An 11,413-nucleotide genomic window follows, 5' to 3' on the forward strand; every position below is an offset into this window, starting at 1 on the left:
TGTGGCCCCAGGGCTGGCCCTGGCCCCTGGACCATCTCAAGCCGGCCCCCAATGTACTCAAAGAAAAACAAAACAACCCCCAAAACTCTATACAATGTAGAATTATGTTAATCATTCTCATCTGCTACAGCCATTGGATTTGTATCACTATTAGGCTATATCGGGAGATTAATAAGAAATTACCAATCACAGCAGGAGAGAGGGATAAAAATAGGGAGACTCCCGCGAAAATCAGGAGTGTTGGCAGGTATGATGTCCAATGTATGGCCCTTCACTTATGATGTAAGTCAGTATGGCCCCCTAAAAAAAATGTTGCCCACTCCTGTCTTAAAGCCTACCAGTAGGCTACTTCAAAAACACAGCACACCAGAGCAAAGTGTTATCACTTTTGAAACTGAAGTTGGCCTAGAAGTATTTTGCTCTTCGAAAAGACTCGGAGAGATTGCCTTGGAATGTGAACAGTGATCCGACCACTTGCTACTGACTTGCTGACTTGTCCATACTGGTTATAAATAGTCCATAGAATACAGTTGCTTACATGTGTTGATGAGCTGACTGTTTGAAATGAAAGTCACCTCTGACCTTCTCGCGGCCAGCATTTTCTTCAGCGTCCCTCCCATCACAAATCACCTTGAAGTAGGCTAGGCTAGTAATGGCTAGTAGGCTAGAAATGGGTTTTGATGTTTGTCCATATAGTACACAGACCTTAAAACAACCTAGGCACTGAAATAAACATGTTTGACTTTGTTCTGGAGGTCAGAGAGGGGGAAAGGGATACTGGGCACGGGGCACAGGTGGTCTGGGGGAGGGGGATGTGTTGGTATGTGGAGGTCTGTCTGTCTTTCATCCCCTGGATCAGGCTTTTAGGGTAACGGAGTGTGGCGCGGAGCAGACAGGAGATGTGTCTTCTGGGTCTAGTGAGAGCGCACTGGCATCTGTCACTGGGTAGGGTTGTGTGTGGCTTCCCAAGGTTACTGAGCCGGTGCTGTGCAAATCGGGCGACTTATATTTAGCCTTGTGAATGGCGCGATATGGATTATGTCTTGGTGCTCTCCAGTTTCGTCTTCAGCGGGTTGTGTTGCATGCAGGGGGGCTTCTGATGGTGGGGAGGCAGATACTCAGGTGAGGCGCCGGCTGATATCTCATTCTCGCTCTTGGACCATTTGAAGAGAGGCGCTTGCTCTACCTCTCCTTTCCTTAGCTTCTGCTCTCTCTCATACACTCCATCTGCCAAGAAGTGTTTACGATCGCACAGATTTTTCCCATTCTTCTTCTGGAAGTGAAAGGCTATTTGGAGAGTCCAGATTGTGTCGGGGGAAGAAGTCAAGGAGGACGCGTAGCAGGGCTGGGCTGACACTGACAGACTTGTGTCCAGGGTGAGTTGGGGAGCTGCTCCTCTTGTGTCCAGGGTGAGTTGGGGAGCTGCTGCTCATACCAGTGGAGGACAGGATATAACCAGGGTGTCCGGACACATCGTAGCTTCTCTGACCTTCTGACAGGCCGTTGAGATTCAGGATCAAACAGGGTTATGGATGCACTCGCATTAGAGGCGAAGACTGGAAATGCTGCGGCTGACGGCGAGAAGAAGTCTACACCGAGGCCAAAACCCAAACCTCCCACAAAGGCCAAAAGGATAGTTTACTTTGAGGTGGAGATCTTGGACTCAAAGACTAAAGAGAAACTCCTGCTGCTGGACAAGGTGAGTGTTGGCCAGGCAGGACGAGGGTTTCTATAAATGGCACTCACACTTTATTTTGAACATGATTTCATAAGCCAGAGATCATGTGCACCGTAACTGCTGATGCGCTCTGATTCCAGATACTTGAGTCATATACCGTAGTAACTTCACTGTACAATGACCTGCAACAGCGTGACTACAGCTCGTGTGCTAAATTACTGCAGTTCATCACCTCTCACTCAGTGTGTGTTTCTTGTAAACTTTTAGGATTTAAACATGTGCTCTAAAAATAGCCCAAGCATTGTCAGTGATTGTACTGTGCAATGAAGTCAGAGGAAACATGTTTGTTTTAGCTCCATTCAGTAGAGAGTCATCACTTTGCGCAGACAGGTAATTTCTAGAGCCCGACCGATATATCGGTCCACCAGTATTATCGGCCGATATTGGCCGATAACCGATATATCGCTATCGGCCGATATTGCAGATATTCTTTTATTTTGTATTTTTTAAGTTATAGACAGCATGTTGTGTAAGACAGCATGTTGTGTATATTTGATCTTTTTTCTTCACTCAAGTTATAATTTATATTTGTTCTATTTGTGTTTTTGTATTTCTCGTTATTTATAATTATTAAATTCCCAGTGAAGTTTACTGTTTCATTGCATTGATGTCATTTTGGACAATAAAGTTGATTGATAAGCTGTAAAATATCCTGCCTACATTACATATCTCAAGTCATGTCAAGTCATATCTTTGTCAAGTGTTTGATATATGAGGGATCATTGCACACACAAAAAAGTGTAATATAATGTGTATAATATAAGAATATCGGACGATATATTAATATTGGAATTTTTTTACTCCCTAATATCGGTATCTGCATCGGCCTCAAAAATCCGTTATCGGTCGGACTCTAGTAATTTTACAGTTAATCATCTACAGAGGGGGCATTACCAGCTGGGTCTGCATGTGCTGAGGTCGGGTTGCAGTTAGGAGGTGAAAATTCCCCCGGCAATGCTCTGCTACAGTAGCCTACATGGCTGCGTTCCTCCGCGCCAATAGGCGGGCCGGCACACGTGTTTAGTGGCACGTGTGAATGTGCAGAGTTCAGTGAAAAACCTCATGGATCACAGCTCAAAATGGAAAGATGGCCAAGCTAATGTCTAATAAATTGCTAAAGAAATGGCAGTTGCGGTGGTGAAAAGCAATGCCAATGACTTCTATTTTAGTGTCTTTTATTGCTCAGTGTAAAATGTCAGTATGGCAGTCTCTCCACACTGGTGCAAACCCATCACAAATGCTGCTGATGATGACACTATCTGGAGTACTTGATCTTATTACTGTATTTATTACTGTATTTATTACGGTATTTATTACTGTATTTATTACTGTATTTGTCTGTGAATGCAGGTGGAGCCAACTGCCACTATTTTGGACATTAAGGCTTTGGTTCACAAATCATGTGAGTAGGCTATGTATTTGCATGTGAAAATGAGACAAAACAAAACTTTTCTCTTTGGTTTGTTTTACTTAAAATAATAATAATTAATAAAAAGAATCTTCGTATGATAATAATAATCTCTACAGCATGCCAACAGTAAAACTCCCTTCTATTTTGTCAGATCAACAGTGGTATCCAGCCAGACAGTCCTTGCGTATGGACCCGAGTAAGTTTGTCAGTATAATATTTTCACAATGTAGTCTGTATTTATGCAACTCAGATGAATGAGAGGAGGTGTGATGAAATATGCGAGGGAGTGGACAGTTTCTGTTACCTTGGCTGATGGCCGCACATTGCCATGTTCCCTAGAGGGCAAGTGTCTGCGGGACGAGGAAATTCTAGGGACGCTCCCTGTGGGAACCACATGCCACTTCTACTTCAGCGACCTGGGGTCCCAGGTCACATGGGGAACTGTGAGTGTACACCTGTGCACGTACACACACACACACACACACACACACACACACACACACACACACACACACGCGTGCGCACACACACACACACACACACACACACACACACACACACACACACACACACACACAGCAGGTCTGGCAGCTTGTGAGTGCTATTACTTGAACAACACGCGTATACACCTCTGGTTCTCAAAGTGGCGTCCTTGAGGGGGGTTCCAGGGGGTCCCCAGCAAAAAGGGGCATCATTTATTTTCACTATATCCATCCATATGTACCCCAAATGCCCAATGACAGAATGTATGGCTATTTTCGTTTCATCTAAAAGCAAAAATATTTTCAGATGGGGACGCTGGGACAAAATCTTATCAAATGGGGGTCCGTGGTCTAATTTGTATAGAGTTCCTTGACGTGAAAATGTTTGAGAACCACTGGTACGCACTCATACACAGGCACACATACACAGACACACACACACACACACACACACACAGCACAGTATTGAGATTCCTGCATTTCAAATAACAGGCACACTCCCTCACCCACTTAATAATAATGACTGGTGGGCTTGCATATAAATACGTGCCCACAGTGACAGATCGAGGCACACATTGGCCTCCTGCAGCCTCTGTCCTAGGACACATAATCTCATGGCCCCATTTCTCAGACAGGTGTTTATCCCTCTGACCTCTCGCCCGCCTTTCACTGGCAACGCCTCTCTTAACGCCCATCCTACCTCTCAATTCTCTGTCCTGCGCCCGGCCCGGCCCGGCCCGGCCCCCACCAGCACCCCCACCAGGCTGTAGATCAACAGTAGCCATGCTGAGCCAGGACTCAGCAGAGGTGCTGATTCACAGATCCATTTCATCACAGGACCACTGACAGCTGTGCTGCACAGCTTGATCATATCATTTGTGGCAAGCCGGTATTACATGCTCTCTCCTTTTCTGCTCTGGCGGCACTTGTTGAGTGCTGAATGGCTTTTGGCAGTGATGAGGAGACGTACACGGACTGACTTTGCTTGAAATTTTGCTTTGACCGACGGCTGGTCAGGAAAGCCAGAGCCCTTGAAGGCCGATTTGAGTTTCTTCCCTCTGGCAGAAAGCTTAGACCGCCAAATGCAAGTGTAACGTGGCCAGGAACTCTTTCATCTCCCATGCCACTGTGTGGGTAACATATTTGATACTGGAGTAGTCCATTGTTAGTGCTGTTTATTTTAATGCTGTCCCATGGATGGATGAAGATGCTCTTAATTCATGACTCATATGTATTGTGCTGTTTTTGGCCCAACGGCCGAAGACCAAGGGGGGAGGCTATGCAATGGTCTCGGTCCAGTCGTCGGTGCGTCCGTCCGTCCTTCACACTGCAATGTCCCCAATTGTCCCAATGTAAAGTCCCAGAGCAACCACATTTTCTATAGCAACTTTATGGTTTGGCCTTTAACTTCTGAACCGTATCCGCCACAATCAAAATCCACTTTCCCTGCATTCCTTGGTTCATTCTACATCCATCCATATAGACTGTTTTCACAGAATTGTGTTGCTAGGGAACAGTTTGAAACCTAGCTTATTTCCTGTCAGCTATTGCATTAGTAAACACTGTAACAGGAAGTAAGCTAGAAGCAATTTAGAATGTTTATGTTGTCCCCCCCCCCCACTAGTACAAATTTTGTCCACTATGAGCCAAACCACAACACACAGCATGTGTGGACTGTCCTGCACAAAACTAATCAAGAAGTTATTTTTAATAGTCCACACCATTTCGATTTCCAAAGTTTCATGAGTGGGGCCTATTGTCATTTTGCCTATCCACCTTATTTTTGAATGCCCCACTGTAAAAAATAATTGTGGGTACAAGGTCCGGTTTAACGTGACTTATTGTTGCAGCTTGCCATTTCCTTTGTTATACTCGGCTGCAGACCCGAGTTATAAATTGCTAAATTGTCTCGCCTGGTAAAATAAAGGTAAAATAAAATAAAAAATAAAATAAACCGGAAGCTGGAGTACGTTATCAAAGTTATAAATATAGTCACGTTATAAACAACTAACCAACGCTGCGGGTCCGTATGGAAACAGTGTTACTCGAAATGGTTAAAAGTTAAATCAATTTGGTCATTCAGTGGCGTTTTACTGCCATGTAAAGTAACTATTACGCTAGCCGTTAGCATTAGCCACAGTAGCCGACTACCCACAATGCATTACGTTATTTTGTCAAGTTAAAACAGTGTAAAAATTACACCGGACGCAGAAGAAGCACCCATCAGGCATCATGGCAGCTAGAAATAAGGTGGATAGTGGGGCTACAGCAACATTTGAAATGCCAAAAAACTGTGTGGCCTGTTAATTTTTATCCCCTCCTACACGTTTGTCCAATGACCAATCTTCATCCATCTGTATAGGCCCCACCCATTCTTGTCTACAAGATTTCCCGCCATTTAGAATTTTGTCAAAATGTTTTTTTTTGCCTTTGCTGACTGCAGGAACTACATCACCGGGGGGAGACAACATGTTTACCATTTGCCTTTCTTTAAATGTACTTTTGTGTATTTATACATGTTCATGCTTGTTCCTATGCGCCTGCCAGCAAGTTGAGTGTATTAAATTGCCCGCTCTTCCTTTGGTCACTTGCAGGTGTTCCTGACAGAGTGTGCCGGCCCACTGCTCATCTACTTAATGTTCTACTTCCGCCTGCCATTCATCTACGCTCCAAAATATGACTTCACCACCAGCAAACACTGGGTGGTACAGTGAGTGTCAGCTTCTCAGGCATCTGTTGTGATGTTACGGCGTAGTAGCGCACAATCCCGGGCTTTGCACAGATGCCCTATAAATGCAGCAGACAGTTGTGAGGCATATTGCTATGTTGACACTGAATCAGAGCCAAGTGTAATGGACTGCCGCAGGGCTAATGAAAGCTAAAGCTAAAAATATGAACGTTTGACGGGCCATGTTGTGTCCCCCCCCCCCCCGCTGCAGCCTGGCCTGCATTTGCCACTCCTTCCACTATGTCAAGAGGATCCTGGAGACGCTGTTTGTCCACCGTATCTCCCATGGAACCATGCCTCTCAGAAACATCTTTAAGGTGAACACTTTGGCCTTTGAGTGTGATGTATTCTTATGCTACAGTCATATAATAATGTCTTCCCATTCTCAGAACATGGAATCGAATCTGTGTGGAGCGCTATATATGGACCGTTTGATTTAATATATTCCTACCTTCTATTCCAGAACTGTGGCTATTACTGGGGCTTTGCAGCCTGGATGGCTTACTACATTAACCATCCTCTCTACACCACACCCTGTAAGTGCTGACAAATTCAATGCTCAGTTCAACTCATCATTCTAAGCTGGTGTTCATTGTAAACGTAATCCTTTTTTATTGCGACAGATTATGGGCAGCAGCAGGTGAAAACAGCACTTTATGTGTTCTTGGTAAGTCGGGGGGTGGGTTGAATGTGTTTACTTGTCAGTGAAGGAGAGCAATTTCCATAGATCTGTGAGCAGAGATTCATGTTGACAGTCATCTTTGAATATCTGTGTCCCCACAGTTCTGTCAATTAGGGAGTTTGTCCATCCATGTTGCGCTTCGCAACCTCAAACCGTCAGGTGAGCTTTGTGTCACAATGCACTCAGTGTTTCATTTGTCTTATTGGGTCATCATTATTATTATCAAACAATACAATGTTTCATTTTTATTTATCCATAATCTCAGGCTCCAAAGTCAAGAAGATTCCTTACCCAACAAAGAATCCATTCACGTGGATTTTTTTCTTGGTCTCCTGTCCTAACTATACATATGAGGTGAGCAGATACATGACTACACTGATGATACTACACTAATACACTGAAGCAAAAGAGAACAATACTTTGTATTATTATAAAACAATTGATAGATGATGCACAAAAGTTTCCCTTATTGCTGAAGTCTCTCAGAATAAACGTACACCAAAATATTAGATATACGGTAGTTTAAGGGGTCGTGTCCACAGAAAGTGTTGTTTGTTGTTGTTGTTGTTGTTGCTTAGGTTTTTTGCTGCAATTTGTTACGGCTCAGCTTTGAAAGTGTTTATCTGATCCAGTATTGTAATACAGTACTTTGGCTGTGTTAGGGGTACATTCATTTATCACACTCAAAAACCGACAACCGCAAACTGAATTGTACGCTTTGGTTTGGGCTGAGGTTAGCATTGATGACCATAGCTTTATCAATTAGGAACAGGCTCACCTTTAAGACGCTCTGGCCGGTATCTCATTGGTGCCGCGTCTATGTGCCGACAGGCCGCAGTGCCGACAGGTCGCAATGCCGATAGCCCACAAGCAGAACCAGCTGAGCGAGGCGGCGTGCAGCGTGTTGGTGGAGCTAACCTCTCCCAGCCCCCACGCCAAACCTAACCTCCCCCCATGCCTAAACCTAACCTCCCCCAGACCCTAACCCAAAACCTAACCTCTCCCAGCCCCCACGCCAAACCTAACCTCCCCCCATGCCATGCCTAAACCTAACCTCCCCCAGACCCTAACCCAAAACCTAACCTCTCCCACCCCCACGCCTAAACCTAAGGTCGGCATAGCGGGTGGTCGGCATAGCGGGTGGACCCCATCTCATTCTGGGCTGACCCACGCCGTCTCCCGGTGTCGGATCACAGACCCCTTGGCTCTCCGCCAGCTCCAGCTGAGCGGTGGTTGTGTTGGGCCGATGCCAGACCACACAGGAAGGACCCTCGATAAGGTCCAGACATACAGCTACACACATAAACACTGGGCAAAACATCTACTGGGTTCAGTTTAATGCGAAACAGTCAAAGAGTCATTATTTCATTCATCTCGTCAGAGTCCACATGGCAAACATTTCTTTCACTATGCAGCCCCTTCCCGCGGCTCTCACGGCTTCTCTTTGTCTCTCAGCCACAATCCTTCCGCGGCCGGCAAACCACCCACTTAGGTCTCAGCCATTCAACAGCCCAAACCCCCTGACGTGTGCCAATCCTAATCCAATCACAAAATGGCGACTATGATTGACAGTTAAACTAAACAATGACTGCTCCTGAATTAACGTTAACTGTTTTAGACTGCGACAAATAACAGCTCACAAATGGCGTGACAATCTCATTGTCACAAATTCATTTGTCCTCTTCCAGCACCGCGCCTGGCGTTGCAGCGCCCTCGGCGGCTAGCCTTTTTTGGCGGAGCACTCTGGGGCCTCAAGTAGAAAACAGTTCAACTTTTGTAGAAGAGCACTGCTCATCAATGTCACCTTTTTCGACCAACCAATCAAAATCGAGGAAGAGGCTCTGTGCGCTGTGTGTCTGTGCACTTAAAGGGGGACTCCACCGAAAAACAATGCTGATTTATTTTGCACATAATCTCACACATATCCGAAAATTGTAAACAGTTTGGCAGACATTCATTTCATTTGACAGTTTATTGAGAGTTGATTTGAGTTAAGGTGTGGACCAGTGATGTCATTTGTACATGAATTCCATCACTGGTCCACACCTTAACTCAAATCAACTCTCAATAACTGTCAAACGAAATGAATGTCTGCAAAACTGTTTACATTTTTTGAATATGTGTGAGATTATGTCAAAAATAATTCGGCATTGAAAATCGGCGGAGTGTTCCTTTAAGTTTGGAAGCTCTCTGAGCATTTATATTTTTAGCTGTGACCAGCACCTCTATAAAAGTCACCCTGTCAGGTGGTTGGTTGGTCCACAAAAAGTTCAAAACCCTTTAGCGGCCACAGTTTTCACCGGATGCTCAAATTTGTCATGGAGGTCAAGTGTGTGTGTGTGTGTGTGTGTGTGTGTGTGTGTGTGTGTGTGTGTGTGTGTGTGAAGGTGCAGCTAAAAGGGGGGGGGGCTCGCATATGTGGTTGCAGCTATTGTGAATTCATATCCATAGCGCTGTGCCATGAAAAAACAAAAAACGCTTTCTGTGGACACGGCCCATAAGAAGTTTTTCTATCACTTCCATCAACTGAATTTGGAATGTCATAGTTTTCACAATCAGCCCAGCAGTACATTGCAGATATACATTACATTCTGGAGACTCTGTCCCTTTGCAGTTTGTTTACCATTTATGTTTTGCAGTGGCTCAGTCAAAGAACTGATAGAACATTCCCCTGCAGTGACCAGTAGGCTGACAAAAATATTCAACACTGACTCTTAGCACCTTGTGCAATCCAGTACCCCGAACCTTCTCCTTTCAGTTTAAGATACAGTAATAATAATGTAATTTATATATTTATATATATATATAATTATTTATTTATATAGTGCTTTTCAGAACAAGTTACAAAGCACTTTACATACAGATTAAAAAAGGCAGAAGGCAGACAATACATAAAATTGCATACAATTAAAAGACACTAGGTAGACATAAAATATACATGAAAAACCAGGAGGAATAAAACAATAAAATCACAATAAGATCAATAAAAAGCAAGTCTAAAATAGTGAGTTTTCAGACCTGACTTAAAAGATGACAGTGTGGTCGCTTCCCTGATCTCCTCTGGGAGGTCATTCCATAACCGGGGAGCCTGAACAGAGAAGGCAAGGTCACCTTTAGTTATAAGTTTGGATGGAGGAATGGCCAGGAGTGACCTCCCAGAGGATCTCAGGTTGCAGTTTGGCTCGTAGGGGTTCAGGAGGTCAGCTATATATTCTGGAGCTAGTCCTCTACAAGCCTTAAAAGTGATCATTACAATTTTAAAATCAATTCTAAAAGGAACTGGGAGCCAATGAAGTGATTTTAAGACCGGTGAGATATGTTCTCTCCTGTTGGACCTGGATATGAGTCTAGCTGCGGCATTTTGAATTAACTGAAGTTTATTGATGTTTTGTTGTGTGAGACAGGAGAAAAGTGAATTGCAGTAATCTAACCCGGGATGAAATAAATGCATGAATGACTGTTTCCAGATTTCTAGTGGATAAGAATGACCTTATTTTTGAAAATGTTCTTAATTGGAAAAAACATGATTGACAACGGAGTTTATGTGCTGGTCGAAATTGAGATGGTTGTCGAATATGATACCGCACAGTATTGCTGCCATCTACTGGTTATGTTCTACTACAGTATGTTGAATGCCACAAGTTTCCCTGTGTGTGTGTGTGTGTGTGTGTGTGTGTGTGTGTGTGTGTGTGTGTGTGTGTGTGTGTGTGTGTGTGTGTGTGTGTGTATATGCGCGTGTGTGCGCGCGCGCGCGTGTGTGTATGTAAATTTGTTCAGGTGGGCACCTGGATGGGCTTCACAGTGATGACCCAGTGTGTGCCCGTGGCTTTCTTCACCATCGTTGGCTTCATCCAGATGACTGTATGGGCCAGAGGCAAGCACCACGGCTACCTGAAGGAGTTCAGAGACTACCCCACCCTGCGCTCCTCCATACTGCCCTTCATCTTGTAGACCCCCCCCCCCCCCCCCCCTCACTGATCAACTGAATAGGAGGGGCCCTCCTTCAGCCTGGATGTCCTGGAGTCACAGCGCACACAGATGGGGCTCATGAGGACTCCATGATGGATCTGATGTGACACATACTTATTTGTCACTCCATAGCAAGGATCAACAAGGATTGCCACCTCAACAGCAGCTACTCTGATTGTTGGACTGTTAGAGCTAGGCTAACCCTTTAGAGTTAAATGCAGCAAAGTCTTAATTTAATGAAAAGTGCCGTGATGCGCAAGAGCAAGAAGAGGATGAAGAAAATGTATTTTGCTACCATGGTGACGTGAACTATTTGATGGACAATGTCATTCAGTTTAAGAAGTCACGTGTTGTTTCCATAGCTTCAGGCAGCCCAATCAGTGTACATAAACAACCTCCTCAC

At 44.6% G+C, this 11,413-nt stretch overlaps 1 protein-coding gene across 1 annotated transcript; it reads left to right on the forward strand.

The window, feature by feature from the left end:
• Positions 1-1,528: 1,528 nt before the first annotated feature.
• LOC310787712 (very-long-chain enoyl-CoA reductase-like) lies at positions 1,529-10,992 on the forward strand (the record flags this gene model as incomplete). Its single annotated transcript, XM_083649201.1, has 11 exons — positions 1,529-1,699; positions 3,089-3,140; positions 3,301-3,345; positions 3,489-3,592; positions 6,226-6,341; positions 6,571-6,676; positions 6,823-6,895; positions 6,983-7,026; positions 7,143-7,200; positions 7,307-7,395; positions 10,819-10,992. The coding sequence occupies 11 exons, from the start codon at positions 1,529-1,531 to the stop codon at positions 10,990-10,992; spliced, it is 1,032 nt and encodes a 343-aa protein (XP_083505327.1).
• Positions 10,993-11,413: the final 421 nt, after the last annotated feature.

The sequence above is a fragment of the Poromitra crassiceps genome (genome assembly GCF_964638095.1).
Source record: "Poromitra crassiceps genome assembly, chromosome: 13".
Classification (NCBI taxonomy): Eukaryota; Metazoa; Chordata; class Actinopteri; order Beryciformes; family Melamphaidae; genus Poromitra; species Poromitra crassiceps.